The 24823-nt window shown below is 38.9% G+C and overlaps 1 protein-coding gene across 7 annotated transcripts in view; it reads right to left on the reverse strand.

Moving 5' to 3' along the window:
• Positions 1-1065: 1065 nt before the first annotated feature.
• Positions 1066-24823, reverse strand: part of SH3BP2 (SH3 domain binding protein 2) — a 65162-nt gene continuing 41404 nt past the window's right edge. For 6 of the 7 annotated variants that reach the window (XM_048849071.2, XM_048849067.2, XM_048849070.2 and 3 more), the window contains 12 exons: positions 17784-17923; positions 16527-16629; positions 13387-13504; positions 12758-12828; positions 12054-12139; positions 10643-10711; positions 9153-9789; positions 6392-6500; positions 5863-5918; positions 4427-4508; positions 4052-4111; positions 1066-3615 (listed from right to left, as the gene is read on the reverse strand). In XM_048849071.2, coding sequence (XP_048705028.1) covers positions 3478-3615; positions 4052-4111; positions 4427-4508; positions 5863-5918; positions 6392-6500; positions 9153-9789; positions 10643-10711; positions 12054-12139; positions 12758-12828; positions 13387-13504; positions 16527-16629; positions 17784-17919 — 1665 coding nt within the window. In that variant the 5' untranslated portion in view covers positions 17920-17923 and the 3' untranslated portion in view covers positions 1066-3477. The remainder of the gene's footprint in view (positions 3616-4051; positions 4112-4426; positions 4509-5862; positions 5919-6391; positions 6501-9152; positions 9790-10642; positions 10712-12053; positions 12140-12757; positions 12829-13386; positions 13505-16526; positions 16630-17783; positions 17924-24823) is intronic. The other variant, XM_048849065.2, reaches the window with a different exon arrangement.

Below are 24823 nucleotides of genomic sequence, written 5' to 3' on the forward strand. Positions count from 1 at the left end.
TTTGTGTCCTTAAGTGAAATTAGCATTTCGGTGCTTACTTCTGGATGCAGGGGAAGAAACCCTAATGAGAGTGGCTAGCACTGACAAGCGCAATCAGTGGTGTGTCAGTTGGTATAATACATCCGATAGAAGCACAAACTTCTAGTGATAAAATCTAGCAAGATCTTTGCTGCACAGACTGCCTCACTTCAATGATTGTATGCAGTATTGTTGTAGCCGTGTTGGTCCCAGGACGTTAGAGGAACAAGGTGGGTGAGGTAGTATCTTGTTGGATCAACTTCTATTGATGAGACAGACAAGCTTTCAAGCTTACACAGAGCCTTCAGTGACATACTCTCAGCTGGGGACTGAACCTTAAACAAATCGCCAAGTCTATAACCTGTTGGGGTCTCTTGCTAGAGGCACAATTATGGAATAGATGATGGGACTCCCGTAGGCATCAAATAACCTCTGCATCCAGACAGTTCCACTATACTTTGCTGGGCTGATTCTCAATTACATTAAGGCTCCCATGTTTAGTGATTTTTTTCTCCTTAATATTTATTTATTGATTGATTGCACCTCACAATAGGGTACAGTTTCATGATCACAGAATCGTAGAAATATAGAGTTGGAAGGGACCTCAAGAGGTCATCTAGTCCATCTTTCAGCACTAAGGCAGGATTAAATATACTTAGACTTAGGGCTGGTTCTAGGACATCAACTTCCATGGGAGTATCTTTGTTCAGTTTTGCCGATTGGCTAGCCATATTTTGTTTTGTTTAGCTGCTCAGCAGGGGTGGAGGGAAGCGGTTGCTGAAAATGTTTTCCATTCTGGCTTGCAAAATGCATAGGTCCACTCCTGCCTAGGACCATCTCTGACAGATGTTTGTCTAATCTATTCTTGATACACAATTATTTGCAGAAATAATGATTTTCTGAAAGATCTTTCCATATACAACATTACTTCTCAATGGTGCTGAAAATCAAAATCAAAGAATCAGATGCTCCTTAAAGATAGCACAACAAAAGGAGAAGTTTCCTTTTTAGTGTGTATGGTAGGTCAATGAAATTACACAGTTGGTATGAATTCGTCTTAAAAATTTATTTACCTCAGAAACGTATACATTCATAGGTTTGTCACAAGGAAATTGGCAGTAATTCATAGAAAATGAATATTTACATGTGTGCAAATTTCACATATTACACAAGACAGTGTTATGTAGTTTTACTATACTGTGTTATGTAAGTACTTTTGCAGTTTAAGGCACTCAAGATGAATAATAATAGTTGTCAGAGGAAATAAACAAAATGCTAGTATAATTCTATATCTGAATCAACTGCTTCCTGCAAGACAGTATATTGTAAGTGTCAATGGTCTGGTATGACCTAGTCAGTTGTTTTCAGACAGGGCAGAATTCATTTGATCAAAATCTGCAAAAGAAAAAAAAAAAAGCAGAGGTCGAAAGTAATAAACATTTTCTGGGTTACCTCTGAGAAATCCTCTCCTCACACTAGTTCTCTCCACATAGAGTAGAACCAGCTCTAATGACTTTTTGCAAACACTTGATTGACAGCATGCTTCACATTCAGCTCCTCATATTAGAGGAGAAGCAGAGAAACCTAGAGGATTCCCATTAAAACTTCACAAATATTAACCTATTAAAAGATATCAAAAACTTGCATAGTGCTTTACATTTTCCAAGCACCACATAAACCTTAGTTTATACTCAACGTTCCTTTAAGGTGGGCACAGAGATTAAGTGACTTGCCTAAAACCATACACTGTGTTAAAAGCTGGGAGCTGAACCCAAGGATTTTGGCTCGAAATCCAGTTCAAAGATCACATCTCTCTTTTCTAAAGGAGAATTCAATCATAGGTAATATCTAATGTGGATCCCGTTTTATTATTTTTATAAATAGAAAATCTTACCCTATAACACCTTTGTTAAATGCATGAAATAACTTAAATACAAACAGTGTCAGAAATAAAACCTGGTGTGCATAAAGATATAAAAGTCAACACCAGGAGAGATTATTCACCAATCTGGATTCAGAAACCTTATCGTACAAACTTGGATCAGTTCTATTCTCCTTCTACGGAGTTTGAGCTCATCACCATGTTACCATTACAGTACTCTTGAGACACAAAAGTTAAGAAACACAGGACATTAAAGTACGGTATTTTTTCCCTCCCTCCCCTTGTTAAACAACATACACTGGAAAAGTCAGTTATGTGGAAATGTTGCTCTTCCTATTAACACCTTGGCTTTAGGATTTTCCTACACAAATATATGTCAACAAAAGTTACATGCACCTACCATTAATAGGGTTGTTAATGCTGCAATTTTATCTTAGCTGACAGGAAGTGAGAACAGTAGGTTTGGGATCATTTATTTTATACAAGGACTCCAAACTGAATAGACATGTTAAAACCAACAGAAAGAACAATTTGTGATTTACAAAATGTATAATGGGACCATTGTGCTCTACATATACTGAATTTGATGCGCTGACAACTTTATCCACGTGATTTAATAGAAGTTTTATGTATTATTTACCATCCTTCCTATTGCCTTTGATAGTGATGATATGGGAGAAGTCTGAATCTCAATCTGGGTTACTCTCCAGATTATTCTCCACTTCAGCCTATATCCTCCTTTTTTCTTTCATACATACATGAAAAAGTTTTATTGGCAACTATCTTTCTGACTGAGAACTTGTGAATAGGGTTTCTGATGGAGCAAACTTAATACTGGTCCACAATTGTCCAGAGAGGTTATCAGTAAGCAATATATAAAAATCCACACCCACCATCAGAGCTGAGCATACCACTGCAGGCACTGGGAGGCTGATTGCAGGAGTTAGAGATGGGCCTTCTGTAAGGCATGACTTACAAAGCCCACTTCCTTGATTTCCTATATCCACCATTGAACCAAGTTATTTCCATAAGCATCCTTGTTATTTACAGATTAATTATAAACTATTACAAAATCTCAGTCAAGCACCAGTACTGACTCAAGAAGCAATACAAGTCAGAAAATTAGTATTCCCTGTCACAAATGGACAGTGCTTTTCTTTCAAAAGTTCTCCTTTCCTAATAGTTTTGTCCACAATGCCTCTTTGGCCAGGTCCTTCCTCCAACTTCACATCCACATGATTAGGAAAGTAGCAGCACCGATTCCTCAAAGGGCACGTCTTGTAAATACCTTTCACAGCAGAGCCAGATCAGCCTTTTTTCACAGAAAGAGCTGTAACGAGGGTCTGAAATCCAGCAGCCTGGTTTGGAAGGGCTTATCAAAGAGATACTTTAAATGCAAGTCTGTAGGCAGTGGGAGAACAAATGGCAGAAACAGTTTCTGTGTGCAAAGTTCAGGAAATCAAACCCAGTGGCATGGGAATTCCTATTTAATTTTGGGGGAAAAACTACCATCCCTCTAAGTGCCCATTTTTCCACAGTGTGTTTGATCTTACAGTCAGTTCATTTTGCAGGCCGTGTCACCTTGGTCCACAGTAACCATAAGGACATTTGAGAATCAAGCTGTCATGGCTGGGTAAGACATGGGTGGAGTAGTATTCAACCAAACTTCCAATGTTCCAAAACATGGTTTCTGAGTCCAAGTAAAACTGTGAATCCTGTTGTAGGGATAGAAAATACATCTGTAATCAATGGCACCTATGAAGCCTTTCCAAACAGACCACTACTTTGCAAAGTATTATGTATGTGACCTAAGCTCTAACCCTAAGCTCATGTCACATAAATGATAAGCCCAAACCAAACCTGGGGATCCAAACACCCTATAATTTTACTGAAGATCATATTTGGGTCTGAACATTATAGACTTCCTATCTTCATAAATGGAAGGCCCAGATCAGAGTTCTCCGGCTCTAAATCCAGATCTGATTTTTGCAGCTCAGGCCTATCTGTACTTTTTTTGCAGAGGGGGGAGGGAGGAAGGGGGAGAGAGGGTGTTTGGAGGTAACGGGAAGCCTTAGGCTGATACTGTATGATGTAACTAGAGCAGGTGTAAATACCATAGAGGCCCTTTTTATATACAGCATTCATACCAACCTTTTCAAAGATTCTGTAGTTTCTCACTTTCTCAGCAGATTCATCCCATACAACTAATACCTTGAAAAAGAAAATGCAATATTACATTCAGCATGCATAAAAAAGTCTTCCTAACAAATTTATGAAGAAAAAACTCAAAACTACCTTTTTTGAGGAATCAGTTACATTTCTTTCAAATAACTGAGCATTGAGCATTATGCAAGTTAGGATGTACAGCTACTGCTTCAGACCTACTTCCCTTTTTAAAAAAGGGCATGTCTAAATTGCTAAATACATTACTGTAATTAAACTCCAATATCGTTAATTTGCAAATAACAATTAAATGGGAGTTACATTTAATTAACTTATAGCACAGGTTCCCCTATTGTGAGTTACCTTTCCAGGCTTGGTAGATGAATTCCTAATACAGTATAATCCATTTTGTGGATGTCCTCTTGAGCTGGTAGCTTTGAACATCCTAAAATAATATGGAAACTGTAAATATCACATTCAGAAAATACTAACAAACTTAACAGATTTTGGATAGAATGGATATGTCTACATCTCAAAATCCTTAATGTAAATCATCATTTCATGGATTGTAATGATTTAGCCTAAGAACTGACTAAAGGCTGGGAAGGCAGTTTCACAGACTGATGGTAATGGACACTTAATAGAACCTCATCATTTTAGGAAGACTCATTAGGGTCCTTAAGCAGCTAGTGTATAGGGAGGTAGTGATGTCTTAGTGGATTGCGCACGGGCTGGAAAAAAGAAACTCTAGGTCTCTAATCTCTACTCTCTCCCCAACTTGCTCTGTGGCTTTCAAAACATCACTGACTCTCTGCTTCACTTTCCCAATCTGTATTTCCCTACTAGGATGGATGGTGTGAAGATCTCAGTTGATTAATATTTGCACAATACTTTAGACTCAATTTTTTTTTAATGGATTCTATGCTCATGAAACATGCTGACTGGTAGCACTGAAGCATGAAGGTCTCTTTCTCCACAGACCAGTGGATCAAGTTACATTCAAGTCAAATTGCCTATTGTTCCCCTTCTCCTAACCTATCTATGTCTCTGTCTCTCTTTAGATCATCAGCTTCTCCGGGCATCCTTGGATCATCTTCCTGAGTAATTCAAAACTCACTAGCATATACTGGATGGTACGAAACAAACAACAACAGAGCAGGCAGTAGCAATACAATTTTCTCATACTGCGCTCCCTTCTTCTCCCCCTTCCCGCCCCCCAATTCTCCAGCTTTTACTTGGAGGGATCACCTTTAGAGCGCGAGAGGACAATTCAGTCGCACGCGTTCTATCATTGGCCTCTCTGCTGAGGACTGCCAACAAGCTTATGGTGGCAATTGTTGTTGAGGATACTTGTCCATTGGGAACTGAACTAAGACCATCAAATTCATTTCATATAGGTCATGAAATGGCCATCACATTATAATGACTTTTGGTCACTACCAGTCTGGGCTACATTTGAACCAGTGACCTAGAGTTTAAAAGTTCTATAGAACCCTAAGCCAGACCCCAGTCCAATTCATTGTCCCAGAAGGAATAAATCTTATGCATTACTACTTTATGGTGAATACTTTAACATGTAATTAGCTTTCCTAGAGGCCATTGGTTTTCAATTTAAAGGACTTGTAATTTTTTATTTATATACAAACTAATGGTAAATTATTTCATGCGTTCAATAGAAATCTCAGGTTGATTTACTAGTCTTAACTCTCACAATATGGCTTTCTAGACTGCAGGTCATTTTATTTGAGGATTTATAAGCAACTCCTCTTTCCAAAAAAAAGAAAAAAAGTTAAGTTTACCTTTCTACTTCAATGGATTCATAGGTCTGGACAAATACCGAATTAGGCAGTTCAACCTGTTAAGACAGCGTTTAAAAAAAATTAAAATGTGTAAAGTAAGGTAAACAGCAATATTTTAAAAAGATGATTGGAATAACTGAAACAGAGCAAAGTGTCTTTTGACATACTGCAGCTACCTAGGATTCTCTAAATTCAGGCCCAAATTTTATAGGTAACTTCTATGGTACAGCAAATATTTTTTAGAATTAAATTACACCCATGGTCTCCTGATTTTGTTACTATACTATTATTCCCTATTGTGTGCTCCTTCAAAAGTGCTAATACATTCTGGCGTATCTGACATTAGAATCAAAATCTGTTACCAGCGCTCTCATAAAGTTGGCCAATGCAGTGGAGCAGTATTCTGAAGTGAAGTATTGTTACTAATTATACTAACTCCTTTCAAACTTACAGACCTGACTCACGCCCAAATTTACAACCCCCTAAAACTTAGAAGTGTTCTCTTTAGGAATGTGCCATCTGATCTTACTTTTTCATAATCTTCATCTGAATCTTCACCAGACTTGTTTTGCTTTGAAGGTAATGCTGGTTTCTCAAATGAGAAGCTTCGGAAACTCTGCCCATCTGGTGGCGATCTCCTGGAAGAAAGAACAAAACTGAAGAACGTTTCTGCAGAAAAAACATTCAGAGACAATAAATGCAGAACCAGTTTGTTCTGTTTCCGTTAGCTCCTTATTGGTCATTTAACAGTTTTTATTATTCACTTCAAAACTGCTGAGCAATGCAATGGACATAGAGGCTTTCATCTGTAAGGACATTTTTGCAGATATACACCATGTCCCTTACTAAGGAATGTACTTACACTGAAGCATGCATTTCCTTCTCTGTAAGAGCCTGCATGTGCTTTAAGAGCATAAAGCTATTTTTTCAATTCCTGTTGAAATCCTGATGTGAAGGCTTTTTACCAGCTACAGTCTAAGACTCTATTGTATCTTTTCAGCATAACCCGACACAGACAAGATACACTTTTGTTCTTATGTGCTTTACTTTAGGTTGTATAATACTTATTCCTGTATTTCCAAGAGCCACAGTTTGTTGCAGGGTTTTCAAATGCTGTGCAGTTAAGATTACAGACAAAATCAGTGACTATATAATGTCTCATAAGGAACATCAGACATATTCACACCCTGAAGACAGGTAGGGGAATACCATAAAACTTCCAGACAGATTCCTTAGTGTAGCAATTTTTAAACATGGAATCATAGAAATTTAGGGCTGGAAGGAACCTTGAGAAGTCATCAAGTGTCGTCCCCTGTGCTGAGGCAGACAAAGTAAACCTAGACCATTCCTGACATGTTTGGCCAACCTGTTCTTAAAACCTTCCAAAGATGGGGGATTCCACAACCTCTCTTGGAAACCTATTCCAGAGCTTAACTACCTTTATAGTTAGAAAGTTTTTCCTAGTCTCTAATTAAAATGTCCCTTGCTGGAAATTAAGTCCATTACTTACAGTCCTACCTTCAGTGGACATGGAGAACAATTGAACACTGTCTTCTTTATAACAGCCCTTACTTAACATATTTGAAGACTTATTAGACCTCACCCAGTCTTCTTTTCTCAAGACTAAACATGCCCAAGTTTTGGGGTTGTTTTTTTTTAAAACTTTTTTATCATTTTTGTTGCTCTCCTCTGGACTCTAATTTATCCACATCTTTTCTAAAGTATGGTGCCCAGAACTGGACACGGTGCTCCAGCTGAGGCTACATCAGTGCCAAGTAGAGCAGGACGTTTACCTCCTGTGTCTTACATACAATACTCCTGTTAATTCACCACAATATGATATTAGCTTTTTTGCAACTGCATCACATTGACGACTTATATACAATTTGTAATCCACTATAACCTCCAGATCCTTTTCAGTACTACTACTAGCCAGTTATTCCCATTTTGTAGTCATGCATTTGATTTTTCCTTCCTAAGTGAAATACTTTGCACTTGTCTTCATTGATTTCACCTTGCTGATTTCAGACCAATTCTCCAACTTGTCGAGGTCATTTTGAATTCTAATCCTGTCTTCCAAAGTGCTTGCAATCCCTTCCAGGCTGGTGTCATCTGCAAATTTTATAAGCATATTCTCCACTCCATTATCCAAGTCATTAATGAAAATGACCCAGGACTGATCCCTGTGCAACAGATACACCCACCCAAATTGACAGCGAACCACTGACAACTACTTTGAGTACAGTCTTTCAACCAGACTTGCACCCACCTTATCGTAATTTCATCTAGATCAATGGTTTTCACCCTTTTTTCAATTGCAGACCCCTAAAAAATTTCAAATGGAGATTTAGAAATCTTAGTCTGTGAAGCCACAGGGGTCTGGGAACCACAGGTTGAATACTACTAATCTTGACCATATTTCTCTGGTTTGCTTAAGAGAATGTCAGTGGGGGACTGTGTCAAAAGCCTTTCTAAAAAATCAAAATATATTATGTCTACTGCTTTCCCCACACCACAAGGCCAGTAAGTGGCACGATCTGTTCTTGACAAATCCATACTGGCTATTCTTAATATACCTATTATCCTCCAGGTGCTTACCAATTGATTGTTTAATAATTTGTTTCAGTATCTTTCCAGGTATCAAGGTTAGATTGACTAGTCTATAATTCCCAGGATCTTCTTTGTTCCCCTTTTTAACAATAGGTACTATGTTTGCCCTCCTCTTGTCCTCTGGGACCTCATCCATCCTCCAGGAGTTCTCAAAGAAAATTGCTAACAGTTCCAAGACTGCTTCAGCTAGTTCCTTAAGTATCCTAGGATTAATTTCATAAGGCCCTGCTAAAATGAATACATCTAACTTATCAAGATAAAGAATATTTAGATCTTTCCCTATTTTGGCTTGCATTTCTTCCCCCTTGTTCTTAATGTTGATTGTGTTGAGTATCTGGTCACCATTAACCTTTTTAGGGAAGACTGAATCAAAATAGGCATTAACATCTCAGTCTTTTTCATGTCATCCTGGATCATGCTTACATGTATCATGACTTACAATCAACCACACTGCATCTGTTCTATATCTCCTTGAGAAGTATCATATCAAGTTGGCGTATAACAGTAAAACTAAGAATTGGTTTGTTTACTTTCACTGATGAACATTACAAAAATGTGCAGTAACTTCACTGCAAAGCTTGGGGAAGAGGGAGAATGCTGACTTGGGCCTGATGAACTAAGTATCAGAGATATCATTTGGTAAATATGCTACAGAAAGTTTGATCTGTTTTCATACTTACTGTAACTGGGGAAGTAAAGATTTCTCTGATCTAGATTTGAATACAGGCACAGGCGGTTTAGGTAGCACTTGTGGCATGAACAGTCCAGGTTTGCCATGTTCTTTTGGTGCTCTGGTCTCCACTGGCACTTGTGGAACATACATCCCAGGTTTGCTGTGTTCTTTTGGCACTTTGGCCTCCACTGGCTTCTCCATTAATAGCTTGGGTTTGTTGCTTGGTAATGGAGGTGGGACCCGTGGAGAAAGGTTCATTTGTTTTAGCCCCTCACATCCTTCACTGCCCATTGAAATGCAGACTAGAGGTAGACTCTCTGCTGATGGCGAGCAGCTCTCTTTGACACAGGAAAGATTTTTGAGATGAGGCATAGGGGGCACCGGTGGTGGTAGATCACTTACTCTACGGCTTGATGGCTGTATTTTTAGATTTGACTCCGCTCTGCAATGAAACTGGGATTCTCCCCTTGTATTTAAGGAATCCTCTGGTTTTATATCAGGTAAGCTTCTTTTAGGAGGTGGTGGAGGAACCATAGGCCCAGTGGACTGGCCTGCATAGGAGTGCACCCTTGTCTCTGCATAGGGAACTTTTCTGATGTGAGGAACTGGAGGTGGCGGGTAGGCTGGTGGGAGGATCATGTTATCTGTGTAAGAAAACCCCACAGAACATGAGGAATTAAATTTAAAAATTGAAAATAAGATTCTACTCTCCTTTTGTTTGAAGTGAAGTTTCTATTTGATTTAGGATATTTTAGGGCACCTATCATCATGATATCTCAGTGCCAGATGGACACTTAACTTTGAAACACAGTTCTGGACTTTACTAAGGGCCAAACCCTGCAGTCCTTACTCTGGCACAAGTCACATTAACTTCATTGGGTGTTTTGCCTATGTTAGGATGGAAGGAAGTCCAGAAGCATGTTGAAAAGAATCATCCATCCTTTTGACGGATCCATGGACTAGCAGCAAGACCTTCCAATATTCAGCTGGCTGACAATGGCTAGAAACACAGTCATTTAAAGGTACTCAGCACTTGTGCTAATGTTCTTGGCTTCCTCAACTGCCACTGGTTTCACTGAGAGTTTAGACATTGAGTACCTCTCAGGTTAAGGCTCCACTTATTCATTGCTTTACAATTATTCACAAAAAGAAAAGGCATACTTGTGGCACCTTATAGACTAACAAATTTATTTGAGCATAAGCTTTCGTGAGCTACAGCTCCCTTCATCAGATCCGATGAAGTGAGCTGTAGCTCACGAAAGCTTATGCTCAAATAAATTGGTTTGTCTCTAAGGTGCCACAAGTACTCCTTTTCTTTTTGCGAATACAGACTAACACAGCTGCTACTCTGAAACCTTTACAATTATTGTAACTACCCATGGCGCTTCACACATACTGAGTTAAAGCATCAGCCTACAGATGTTTTTATATTTCACATGAGTGTCACCTTTATCTGAGATCTTTAAAAGGTATCATGACTGGTGAATATTGTCTTACCATCTGGTCTCCCTAAATCCGTAGAATCTGGCTGTAAGTAAGATTCCTCATCTTCTTCCTGGTCATAATCTGCAGATAAAATTAAAATGTGTTTAAAACTGTAAAGTACTCATTGGGATCTGATCACAGGGAACATGCATATGCTGATTTTTATTTAAAAAAATAGATTTTTTTATAATTAATGAAAATCTGGTTCCATTACAAGGGAAAACACAAGACAGAAGATTAAGTAATTTTGGCTAGTTCCACTCAGGATAGAACCACAGGCGCCAACTTTCAGCTTTCTCCACAGTTGCTGGGCTCTAAAATAGCAGCATAGACATTTGGGCCTGGGACCCTGTGAATGGGGATAGTTCCAGAGTCTGGAATATAAATATAAACTGGAGCTATAATATAAAGTATTATAGCAATTTTACAGCCCTGCAGCCCAAGTCAGCTGACATGGGCCAGCTGCAGGTGTTTAACTGCAGTATAGACATACCATAAGTGACATAAAGGCTTTTGAAACTCCATTCTCAGCAGAGTCCCCAAAGGCTCACCTTTCCCATGAGTCTGCAGTGTAGACATACCCTTACAAGCCTAAGTCCCATTGAAAATTGTACCCACTGTCTCTGTCATAGGCCTACTCAACCCAGCTGGTCTATAAGGCCCTAACAATTCCTCATTCCTCTGGAGGAGGACTCCTCCAGATGCAAAAATATTCTAATACTACACGAATGGTTAATAGGTTAACTTTACAGTTTGTGCCGGAAGCAGGTGGTTTACAGAAAGTCATGCTAAAAGTCCACATAATTCACTGTATTGCTTCTTTTTAAGCTTTTAGAACATATTATATTTAAGTGATTATAGCTCTAAGCGGCTTCTGTAAAAGTAAAGGGCATTTAATCACTCTCATTGTCAGCTTTAATAAAGATCATTTGGCATTCCCATATAGGGCAGACAGACATGGCTGAATGTTCCAAAAAAAAAAAAAAAAAGTGTCTTCATCCATGCTTCAGTCAGATGTATGGGCGAGAAGAATGACTTTCTGACATTAAACTGATGGACAACTACTAAGAGCACAATCTTTTACGGTGCTTAGCAACCCCTGTAAGGTTGCTTCTTCAATTGCCACTGACTTCACTCGGGGGTTTAGGATGCTGAGCATCTCTCAGAATCTGATCCCAAGTGTCCCTTGTTTTACAATTATTGTAACCTTTCATGTATTGTAATGTTATCATAGGCATTAACAATTTTCTATTGTAATACTAGGCCAAACATTCTTATAGTAGTTCAGCTATTTGAATTTTTTTTAAGCCCATAAAAGTGCTGCAAACTCAGAGTGGTTTGACGAGGAAGGAGTGATCAAAAAGTCTAATTTATTGATGGAGTAAGGAGTAAAAGAGGGAAACATTCAAAATTAAAGTCTCACCTTCATTTTCTGTAGAATGAGAGTAGTTGATATTGATGGGGCGTTCTACTGAGCCATAGAAACTGTCTGCATCAGAACCAGAGTCACTACACAAAGAAAAGGAAAGGGATTTTATAGTAAGAGGTGCACTGTTGCCTTAATGGGATTTAACAGTAGATATTCAGGTTAAGAGCACATTGGCAAGTGCTGGTCTTAGAATATTGAAAGCAGCAGAAAAACTGATCTAGTCTCATTTTTCAATTAACAGCCAAATAAATACTTCTAATTTTTAAGGACTTATAAAATTGATATTTCAAGTGCTCTTTATAAAAGGTTTATATTTTATTGTACTTAACCTATGTAGTAAGAAAGTCAGACATAGTTAGGAATTACTGTACTTGCTACTGTTTAATGGTAATAAACAAAAAAATCATGTTCTGTCATCAGGTGCAAAGAATGGGAAGCAACTTTATAAACATATGGGCCCAGATTTTTAAAGGTTTTTTTTTTTTAGGTGTTACTGTGCTCAGCATCACAAGGCCAACTGATTTAGGAGCCCAACTCTCATTTTCAAAAACAATGTAGGACCTTAGGAGTCTAAATCTCCTCATTTAAACACTGACTGTAGCAATGCCTAATAAAAGCAAGGGCCTTACTCTTTACTAAGGAATTTTTGATAAAGTGCAAGAATCAAGAAAGTGATTCTAGAATTAGCAGGTGCATACCTTAAATCTGTTACAGTTTCCTTCTTGTCATGGTAGTAATCTATTTCATGCCTCAGTGAGACCATCCACTTCTAAAAGAAACAATTTCATGTAAACTTACTCTATTGCTTTTAGTAAAGAAATGTATAAAGTGTCTGCCCTCTGAAAGGCTGGAGGTGCTAGCAATTATGGATTGACTGCATAACAACATTTACTCACTCACAAGGGTATTGTAAGTTCCTGTGCTTTGAACATATAAGGTATTAGAGCAGTCTAAAAATGTTACTTACCACTTACTGAACTTTTGCTCTACAGATCTCAAACTGCTACTTAGAAAGCCAGGTAATTTAATATTCCCATTTTATATATGGAGAAAGGATTTAACAAAGTCATTTTCCATGTTTATAAAAACTTTTATACTGTTTATTTCTTGAACCAAAAGTCAGGATCTGAAGACATAACATGCTGTACCAATATCTGGATTAGTACAATAGTGAGAACTCAGGCTTTTCAAATGAGGCCAAGGAGTTAGGTGCCCAAATCACAGTAAGAGAATTAGGCACCCAATTTCTAAATTCCTATGAAAACATATTCATTCCCTCCCCCCCCCCCCTTTGGAATATATTCTTGGGTCATGGGAAGTTATTCACCTTTCTTTCATCTTCAGAGGAGGCAGAAAAAAACCAGGTCCTGTGCTTCTTGCTAATATGAACTAATTTGAAAGGAAACACGTTGTTTGATGTTGTCTCCTCAGCTGCCCGCATAACCCTGAGAAACAGAAAAAGCAACAGTGTAAAAAGCCTAGTCAATGCAGTTATTTCTGTTGCGCAGGTAAATGTAGGGTCCTAATGTTCAGCTACAAAATGGCCCTTCAAATCAACTTTGTCAAAAGGCTAAAGAAAATCTAATACCCATAGTGCCATCTGCAGTATTTATCTCATGAAAATGGAGCCAAATATGCTAGCCAAAGAGAAAGGGAGAGATCATTCACTACCGAAATCACCAAAAAGGATACCTGCTACATTTGTAACAAACTTGTTCATTATAGATTTTTAATTTTGTTATGTTATTGTACCCCAATTTCATATCATGACAGGAGGTATTTGTGTGGTTGTGCTCCTCATTTCAAGTGTCCTCACAAGGGAAATTCACGACACTACTTTTCCATTAACATAAAGGAGAACTAATATTAACTTTAGGCCTTATTTTGCCTTTCCACTCATTTTAGTGTAAGAGAGTCCTTTTAAAATAACTGATGCTTAATGACACGTGTCATTCAGCTCCTTTGAGGAGATAGGTTAGATATAGTTGTTTCTGTTTTCCCCTCCTCACCAGGTAAGACCTTACTCTCAGGTGCACAACTCAGACAGACCTCACATGGAAATCGCTTACAAATTCATAACATGGGATTTTGGGGAGAGAAAAAGAGGTTTGGGGCTCTCAGTGCTAAGATTTTTGGTAGTCTGAAAAAATACTTGTATCCACAAAAGCCAAAGGGAACTAGGCTTATGACTACCATCACAGTTACTAGTTCATAGCTCTCATTAGGAAGTGGTTTTCAATGCTATTTTCAATGCTCTTTTCACCTCTTTTCAATGCTATTTTCCTTCTAAAGAACAGCTTTTCCTAGAGTCACTAACTCATTAGAAGACCCTGAACCAGCTGGATTTTGAACTCCAGGGACAGATTTTCAGAAACACTCTGCTCTCATTTAGGCAGCAAAGTTAAATATATTTTTTTAAATCTGGCCAACATGCAGCAGCTGCCATTAAGGACTGCTGAACACTTTAGAAAGATCTATGGCCAGATATTCAAGATTCCCTGTCTAATTTTAAATCCTAGCTATAGTTTGCTGACATGGAGTCTTCACAGAAAAGGTTAAAAATGCAACAGGAACATGTTCTCTTACTAATTAAAGACATAAGGAAGTCAGTGTAAGAAATACCCACGGTGCTTTAGGACTGGTGTTGGTGAGTCAAGTGACATCACTCTTCCTTCTGAGTCACTTGAACCCAATGCTCCTCTGTACTTTTAGACACAGGACTGTTGAACGTGAGATGTAAAACCAAGGTCTACTCAAGGACCCAGATCCTCTTTTCAGACAAGCACGTGCAACTCCCATTGATATGAATGAGAGTTGCACACATTTTCTTAGATTGTAAGCTTTTTAGTCAACATTTGGGGCAGGGACAGTGTTTATGTCTGGGTTTGAACACCACCAAGCACAACATGGCCCTAATTCCTGGGACTTTTGGGTGGTGGTATAATATAAATATGTAAATGTAATATGTAATACGTCACCCATGTCAATGACAGTTCCCATATTTCACATGAACAGAGGTGTTAACCCTATTATCATGGCCATATTTCAACTCAGTTAACTTTATTCTGTTTATATAAATTCTCTGTGCACTTCTAATTGGATATGGTGTTTTCTGCTATCTTCCCTTAAGAGTTGTTTAGCACAGCTGTGCACTGTTGAAGAACTGTCACACATTACTAATACTTTAAGGCTGAAAATCCCCTACAAATAAGTATGAGAATGCGTATGTGGCCTTAGAGTGAAGAATCAGTAGAAAAATAATAAAACTCATAAGTTTGTAGATTCCAAGGTCAGAAGGGACCACTGTGATAATCCAGTCTGACCTCCTGTATAACACAAGCCATAGAACTTCCCCAAAATAATTGCTAGAGCATATCTTGACTTCAGCGGTTGTGACTAACATGGCAATGTACTCCAGATTCTGTATCCAGTTTGGTCTTGTATTGGCAGTAACTATAGTGCTGTTTTTCTAAATCAGTTTTGATTTATTAATGTGACTCTCATATATTCTGTACAGACCTATCAAATTTTGACAGTACTGTACAGCTTGAAAGAATGTGTCAATTAGATTTGTCATCACCGATTTTAAAAGCAAATATTTAATTTACATATCACATACATAGCTAGATGGGTTACAGATTTTTGCATGCATATTCTCTTGTTTATGACCATATGGGTGGTTTTGTATCATTTCCTTTTAGCATGTCCTCTATAAGGAGGTAACATTGGCTGGCACCAGTTAACTCCAAAAGTATTTCTATTATTTTCTGATGATGATGAAGATAATTAGAAAACACGGGGACTGTGATAATATCTGCCAAAAACAAAAAGGCCACATCTATCAGTGTAAATCAGAAATCAAGTTGATCCTATTTGTTAGCATTTAGATAGCTTCTCTGAAGAAATGGTAAAAGGTGAAAGGAATAGGATCTTCTAGTAAGGAAAAACGTCATATTACCTATTGGAGCAGAGATCTCGCATTGCAATACGGTGTAACACCAACAGCAACAGTGAGAAGTCTGCCTGTATTATGGAGTTAATGTAGGTTTTCCTCCCTGAATTAAACACACTACAGCAGTATTACTGTAAACATCTGTAGTGAATATGTATTTATAAGAGCATGTGCCTTTGGCACATAGTCTGTGTCTCTAAGGGCATTTATGTTGACAAAACAGTTTATTCAGATAACATAATGCCAACAGTTTGCAGCTTGAAAAGGCAACCCCAAGATCCCTTTCCCAGTTGCCTGATCACCATCTGATTTGTATGGAGTGAATGGAATAATCCTTAGTGAAATGTCACTGTGGGTGCATTAAATGTTCCTTAAGTAAACTATAATTAACAAAATCTGCATAACTAGAAAAAGTTACTTTTCCCTGAGTCAATGTTACTTAAAACTTAAGTAAAAGCCATGCTTTTATCATTAAACCGTGTCTGTGTATAATATAAATATTTTGTACCACTCACCTGTTATAGCCATTTAAAGAGAAAGCACCCTGTGGAGATGCAGATGTGCTAGTCTTAAAGTAGTAAATACATCCCTCATGGATAATCACAAATCTCAGTGGCCCTTGAAAGAGAAGGTGGGAGGAAAAAAATCAACTCAAAGTGAGTGAATTACTAAGCACTTTCAAACAATTCTGCCTGAATTACGCAGTTCTGACTAGTTTAATAGATCAATATAATTGATGATTTTTTTAGCTGAATGACAAGTCACATGATACTGCAGTCAACTCATAAGCCTATCAGAATGTAATGTGCTGTCAGTTCTCTTCATTTGAGAGACAGCTGCTCTGAAGGGGAGTGGGGAGGTACTTCAAAGGATGTAAGGCTGACCCATACCTGTATTTCTCTAGTGGAGGAAAGCACTAGCATGAGACTGCAGCCCAAACCACATCCAAGGAACATAACCCAAAGGCCAACAATACCCGATCTCCGAAAAAAGCCACACTTCGTGACTGAAACTAAAATCAAAACATGTTCACGCTGACCCCAAAACCAGAACTAAGCCTCCCTTGCCTTTATATAGTTAGAGAAGTTGGCAATAAAACTGAGTAGTTTAAAAAAAAAAATCAAATTCCAGTGTTTCTCCCTCCTATATCAAAAGCAGCAATTTCTTTCCATATCTGTTATAATGAAACTATATTTTATGCATTTCCTAGAAACAAAGAAAACACACAGCCTTGGATTTCTTACCTTAAAGGTATGTGGATTCCAGGAGCAATTACTGATATGAAAAATATGTTTACTCTAAATCTTAAGGTAGGGGGCTTCGGGGAGGTATACCTCCAGTTCAGAATAATAGATTTCATACATTCCAATCTGGACAAGAAGTTGACTAGAACTTTGTTTTGAAAATAATGGACCAAAATGTTTGAAATAAATGAGGTATTCCAAGTACACTGGAGAGAAAGTAGATTCATTTTCTCAGTCTTATTTTTGGAGGCACTGACATCCAAATCCAACAAACTAGAGGGAAGAAAGAAATGCACATCCTCACCCCACCCCCATCTAAAATTTTTAATATTCTAAAACAAGAAAGCATCGTCTTTAGATATTACTGTAAAATTAAATCCAATACGAACAAAACACATGAAAGGGCAAAGCTTCATTATAAACACAGGAACACTAACTGCCTGCCTATAATGCCTGCCTGTCACTGTCCACAAATGCAAACATTTAAAGCAACCAGATGCAGTCCAACTAACATCCTCCCCAACTTACATTTTAAGATCTGCAGTTGGGTGCCTCCTTTTTTGTGCAGGTATCCTGACTTGGTAACCCCCCCAGGCATTGTCAGTAGGTTCTGTGCTCCAATTGCCTTCATTGGGACTGGCCAGTGCTGCTCTTCTGCGGCCATTGTTCTGCAATTTAGAATGAAAAAAGTGTTTCACATTGTATGTATATTTTGCTTTAAGAAATGAACTTTCAGAAAGGAAGCTTGTTTGGAAAACATGTTTAAGGAAATAACTAACAGTACAGCAGCCAAGTATGTGGAATAAACTAGTGTCTCAGAGATTTCAGGAAGTTTGCAATGCATAAAAAAAATATGGTGCACAAAGTCCCTGTTTATTTTTGTACATATCACCAAGGTAATGACAGTGGTCCGGAGAAGAAGTTTAACTTCACGTTGTAGCAACACATTGTGAAAACATTTCCATGAAAGAAAAAAAGGGGGGGGGGCCTCAATCCAGTAGTAACGTATATAGCCTTGCTGCTGGAAGGGTTAAGATCCACCCCCATTATTCGAAGAAGTGACATTGTGATTCAAATACAGAGTGCACCTCATTTCTTATCTATCTCAGTTCTTTGTACTGTCATAAACCGGAGTGTGTATTACATAACATTGCTTTTAGTGTCACATACAATACAGTGAGGATATAATCAAACTCAAATTCACTCTCCCTTGATGTTTCATTTAATGGCAGCCTACATTAATTATTGCTGCCACACTGCACTGAGTATCCTAGCAATTACAGTTCTTTCTGCTCTCCCTTCTTATGCAGTTTACAGGCTACAGAGTATTAGTTCCTTAATAACTAGTTTTATCAGCTTGGTTATAATCACAAAGAGACCCTTCTTTCTTCAACTGGCAATAAAAGGCATTGTGCAGGGCTTGGATAAATCCCTTAATTATCTAGTACTGAGAACACCCTCTATGAACTGAATAGAAACTTTGACCTTCACATACAATGCTGTATTATTCCCAAGGCTTGAACAGAGTACCTCAACGGGAGAGAGCAGGGCTCATGAACTGCTAAAGTTCCTCAGCTATTATTAGTTGATTTCAAGCTGTTTGTGACTTGAACAGATGTTGGACGCGGAGCAGAAAGAACTAAAAATTTAAAGGATGCTGTTTACTCCATCTTTTCCACAAAAAAATGCAAACACTGTCAATCTATAACCTAGGAACGTGCTTTCCACACATATAATTTCACTAACTAAATTCCCTTCAGCCTAACGTGCTGACTCAAAGTACCCATTGTGAAGAGAGCAAGGAGTTTGTTTTTGCTGAATGATTCATTGCAGTAGTACAGAACATGCTTCTGTTTTCCCACAGCATGTACAGTGGGTACTTTTTTCTTTCCATACTAGTTTTCTGATTGAACAGAGCCACTAAGAATTTGGTCCATGTTTGTTTAATAAAATCATAATTATTCTGAAACGAGAGAGGAATCAGTGTTTGAGGTAACAGCAGTGACTCTGAAGCCATAGACGTGAGCTGCACCACAAGTAACTAGTACCCTACTAGCTTCCTTTTCAAAACAGAGCAAGACAAAACTGCACAAGGTGCCCTAGGCCGCAAAGTTCTGAGGCACTCTGAATGGAACCAACTATCTTACCAGCTCTTGTCCCCACCCATGGCCACCTGGCTATATTTTAGCTATGTATGAGGTGTCTATACCTCAGTAATGAACTCTTCCCCAGGGGACTCCCCCAATATCATTATTCCATCCACTGAGTTTCTCTATATTCCTAATAGTCTTCCTCATTACGCTGTTCCCTCTCCGTTCTCACTGATTCTATCCCAACCTTAAACTCCCCAATCTACTCAGCTCGCTGTTCCCAGAGTCTCTTCCTCTTGCTCAGAAGATTGCCAGTCCATGCTGCTCCCTCTGTTCTCTCTCTGACCCGCCCTCCCAATACTTCCAGAGAGGCCCCATCTCCTATGCACATGTCCTGCTTTCTCGGAGGCAGTGATGTATTAACTTATGGGCCAAAGTGGTGAAGCCAGGTACACAAATGTCACACAGAATACTAGATTGTGGATTTGATTTGACCAGGTCACAATCAACATAACCCACTCTCACCACTGAATGACACCACCTTATGTTGCCTTGAAAAAATGGTCATTAAAAAGTTACCAGAGCAGGATCCAACCTACTTGCCAGCTCCCTGCTGTGCTGACAATGATGGGGAAAAAGCCAGTAATATTTTACTTCTCCCTCAAGAGCAATTAAACTTGCCCTGGATGAGAACGTTTTTGCGAAGTGTTATGCATTTATGCATACTTGCATTGTCTGTCTGCTAAATTCAGTGCTAGTTTTCCTAAGCAGCCTAGCGCTCAGGCATGGATGTTAGTTTTGCCCTCTATCTTTAGAAAGGGTTCGAGAGATGGAGGGCGGGGGGCTGCAATGTTTTTAGTCTCAAACCCAAGACAACAGATGGAGCCATGATGGATTAACTCGAACACCACCATTAGCCCACTATAGGCTCCACCAGTACAACGGGAACTCCCTCACTTGCCCCAAATACTTTCCCATTCTCACTGAAATAGTTCCTCCTCTGCACATACGCTGTATCTGCGCCACCTTCCACTGAAGCCTCTCCCCAACCCATTACCTAATCCCCAATCATGAGACGACTTGTTCCGCTGCACTCACAGAGATCTTTGATAAAAGCAACATGTTAATGAGCCAGAGATGCACTATGCACAGAAGCTTTAAACTCCAAAAAATCATTGAAGTTATTCCTGCAAACTGAAATCAAAACTGGATGAAATATTTTTTGTCTATACCGCAGAAGCTGAAAAGTAGGCATGAGGGAATGTGAGCACATTTTCAGTTGGCTGTAGAAACCCAAATGTTGCAACACTCTAGTGTCATCATGGGAGTGATTTCCTTAAAATGAAGGGTGTGAAGGGGAAATCCGGGACTGACAATATTTTTTTTAAATGACAAACATCAGTCAAAATATACATTGAAATCATCAGAAATCAAACTGATGAAATTTCCTGAGATTTGGTTATGTTTAAAAAGGAGATTAAGTAAAAATGGAATCTTTCTATTTAACAGGATAGTGTCTCTTCTGTGTTATACTAGTATAACTGGAATAAACTCATTGACTTTAGTGAAGTCTCACCAATGTAACTGACCAATTTCAAGCCCCATATATATCTTCATATCACAACTGCTTACTCTATTAGGGAAAAAACATATTTTTCTAATACTACTCTTGATAATACCACAGATCCAAAAATATCTACGGAAAAGAGAGCACTAGATTCTATTCTGCCTCAGATTTCATGGACACAACTGTCAGAAAAGTTCTGATTGCAGGATCTTTATTACTGCTGATATAGGAGAGACAAAGAACAGCTTGATTTTCAAATCCCAACTGGAGTTGGCAGTTATTGCAGTAAATCACTGTATGATTTATAATCTGAGCACATTAAGCTCTCGGATCACTAATAGACAGGGAATGCCAACTCATTTTTCAGATTATGGTTACATGTCTAAATACCTGAGACTGCAGGCCAAGACAAGAGACCCTGAGCCAGGTTCTGATCTTAGATGTGCTGCTAGCGTAGATGCTCTAAGCTGACAAGAGACAGCTCTCTCGTTGACTTAATTACTCCAGCCCCCACGAGTGGCAGTAGATACGTTGGCGGGAGAAGCTCTCTCGCCAGCATAGCGCTGTCCACAGTGGCGCTTAGATTGGTGTAATTTACATTGCTCAGGAGGGTGCCTTATTTGCACCCAAGAGACATCACTTACACTGATGTAAGCTGCATTGTGTACCTAGCCTCAATTACAGTGGTGTAAGTACACCAAGTTTAACCAGGATAAGAATGGGGCCTCTTGCTGAGGCTACTCAGAAAATTTTCCCCAACTCATTCTGTGAGTTCTTTGTAACAGCAAAAAGCATTTGTTTTTAAGAAACAGATACATTCTTTTGCCTAATTTTCGTCATGCTGACCAAGCCAAGAAAACAACCCATCCTTCTCCCCTCCCAAAAAAAACCAAAAACAGAGTGCCCACTGAACACACATCCTTCCCCACCTGAAGTAGTACTGAGACTGATCCAAAGACAATCAAAGCACACCAGAAAGGGCCTTGTCCCTGTTGTACCTGACTCCTCAGGGATTTTCTGGGACAATCCCATGTCTGTTAGGAAGACTCTGTGCTCTATAGTATGCTGGGGTGGAACACAGGAACAGTAATTTATAGCACTATCTTCAATACTGAAGAGTTTTCTTTGAAACACAGCACAGTGTGGTCACGTTACTCTCCAGCATACCTCAAAGCCTATTCATACTCTACCTAGAGCAAGTACTTAACACATATCGAGTGTTTCTTCTTTTGCAAAGCGACCATTAGAAATAGAGTTTGCAACATTTTTGGTAAATGAACGGAGTATTAAGGGGTTAGGTTCGCCTCAGTCTGTATCACAGGTAATTTGAACATAGCTGCAGTTGCTGTGATGGATTACTTGAGAAGTTATTTGGACAAAAAAGTATTGTTACAGCATGTTTGTGCCAACGCTTGTGAAAGCCATAACAGCATACATAAGAGAAGGTGACTGAGGTAAATCTTCTACTGGACCAACTTCTGTTGGTGAGAGAGAGAAGCTTTCAAGCTACACAGAGCTCTTCTTCAGGCCTGGGAAAAATACTCAGAGTACTAAAGCTAAATACAAGATGGAACAGATTGTTTAGCATAAGTAGGTAGAATACGTGCTAAGAGACCATTCCAGTTAAAGTGACCCATTTACACCTCTGCAGTCACAGGCCAAAAGGGGTGTTAACGCATCACAGATTACGGTAATAAATCATAAATCCAGTTATTTTTTAGTGTCTAACAAAATTATGAATTTAAGCTGCCAGGCACAGTTTTGAAGATGTTGTGCAGGTTTCCTTTGAGGACAAAGATTGAGAGGTCAGACATGGAGTGATTTTATAAGTATTCGCCCATGGGTGATACGGTGTTTTTGTCTTTTATCATTTTTCTGTGCGAGTTCATTCAAGAATGTAGTGATTGTCTGGTTTCACTCACCTAGTTGTCATTGGGGCATTTAGTGCACTAGATGGGCACACGACACATAGTGAGAGGTATGCCTTGGATTGATGGATCTTGAAGGGTTTGTTGGTGGTGGTATCAATCATAGTAGCAGTGGAGACATGTTTACAGGTTTTGCATCTGTTGTTATGGCAGGGTCTGGTGCTACTTTGAATTGGTGGGTCCTGTGGGGAGCTTGCTTCTGATAATGAGCCCCCTTTTTTGTCCTGCGACTACAGGGACATTAATAGGCCCCTTCACCTTGAATGGTCCCTTAAATAATTGCTAACAACTTCTGCTCAACAATCTGTTCCATCTTATATTTAGCTGTGACACTCTGAGTACCTTTCCCAGCCCTGAAGAAGAGCTCTGTGTCAGCTCAAAAGCTTATCTTTTTCACCAACAGAAGTTGGTCCAATATATTACCTCACACACCCTGTCTCTCTAATACCTGGAGACCAACACAGCTACAACAGCACTGCAAACAACGGCATACGGACAGCTGAAGGCAGATGCCATTCACGTTATATTGTCCTCTTGGTAATACCACTTCAACATGAGGTTGCAGAGAGGTCCTCAATCTTGGTATAATGGCCTTTGGTTACTGAAACTCATCAACTGCAGAAAAGTTGCAGATTTCTGCGGCAGATGGGGTGCTTAAATCAATTATCTAAATCTTATCGAGAAATGAAATCTTATTCCTACCCATTCCTCCATTAATCTCTTGAGCACATAGGGTATATATAGCAGCTAGATTCAGTTATGCATTTAGATTTACATAAAAAGAACCCAAACTAATGTAATTTTGCCCTCAAAATCTGGAGTGTATTGTAGAACAACAACAGACTCTTTTGGCCCTAAAATCAATTAACCTAAAAATATGTGAATGTTGCAAAGACATCCAGCCTAAATTAAAGCAAATACAGATTAACAGATAAGGACTTCACCCTGCATGGCACGGCATGCCCCAACTCCCACTGAATTCAACTGGAAATGAGGCAACTTGGTATCTTGCAGTTACTGCTCAGCATCTTGCAGGATTCAGGCCTAAAAACCATGTTATTTTTCTCTCTGAGCTTTCACCAACCCGAGGTTATACTGGATGTCTTAGCTTTCCATGATATTATTTACACCCTGTGTTGTTAAACACTGGGGATCAATTTGGTCAGCAAATGAAAAACAGCCTCTCAAATTTACAGCACAAAACATTAAATCTGAGTTCAGTTTGTCAGAAGTGTCTCAGCATACTATATTTGAGAATTATAAAAAGTGCCATAATTTCACATGTACTGTAGCATTTCATCTTTAAGTCCCATCTTGACAATACACCCACGAAAAGTGAGATCTCAGCTGGGAAGCTTTTGAACCTATAAATAATACAACAAAAGGAATGGTGCAGTAAATAAAGATAGAAGGAAAGACAATTGAGAATTCCATCTTTCACAGGTGGCCTAGTCAAGAGAGAGAGAACACTATACACGTAGCCGGCTGCAAAGAGCATGGTTACTGAGGAAAGGAAAAAAACAGCATATTCTCAGCATGTCAGAACAAAACTCTACCATTTCAGCTTCAGCTAGCCACACATTTACTTTCTGTTCCTAAAACTGGATTTTCTAACCTTGCAGAGATCTCAGGTGCTCTTCCACTAGAAAAATCCATTTCACACTGAAACATCTAATAAAAATCAGATACGCAACATAATTTAATTTTCTCAGGTTAATCCTTTTCCTGCCTCCGTTTTCAGCAACAGTTCTGTCAGAGAGGATAATTACCGATACTGGCAATGCTGTGGAAGTCCAGTCAGTATTATGGGAAGAGAGACACTGGGGACTGAATCCCACTGCAAAGCATTCAATTATGAATAAGTTTAATGTGCACAGTGTCTTCACTGGCTTTTAATTTCATGGAAGTGCGTTCCTTCCCCGTTCCCCCTGACCCCCACCTTTTTTTTAAAATGATGACTGATTCATTCTTAATCCACATACA

This window comes from Caretta caretta, chromosome 4, assembly GCF_965140235.1.
Source record: "Caretta caretta isolate rCarCar2 chromosome 4, rCarCar1.hap1, whole genome shotgun sequence".
In the NCBI taxonomy this organism is placed as follows: Eukaryota; Metazoa; Chordata; order Testudines; family Cheloniidae; genus Caretta; species Caretta caretta.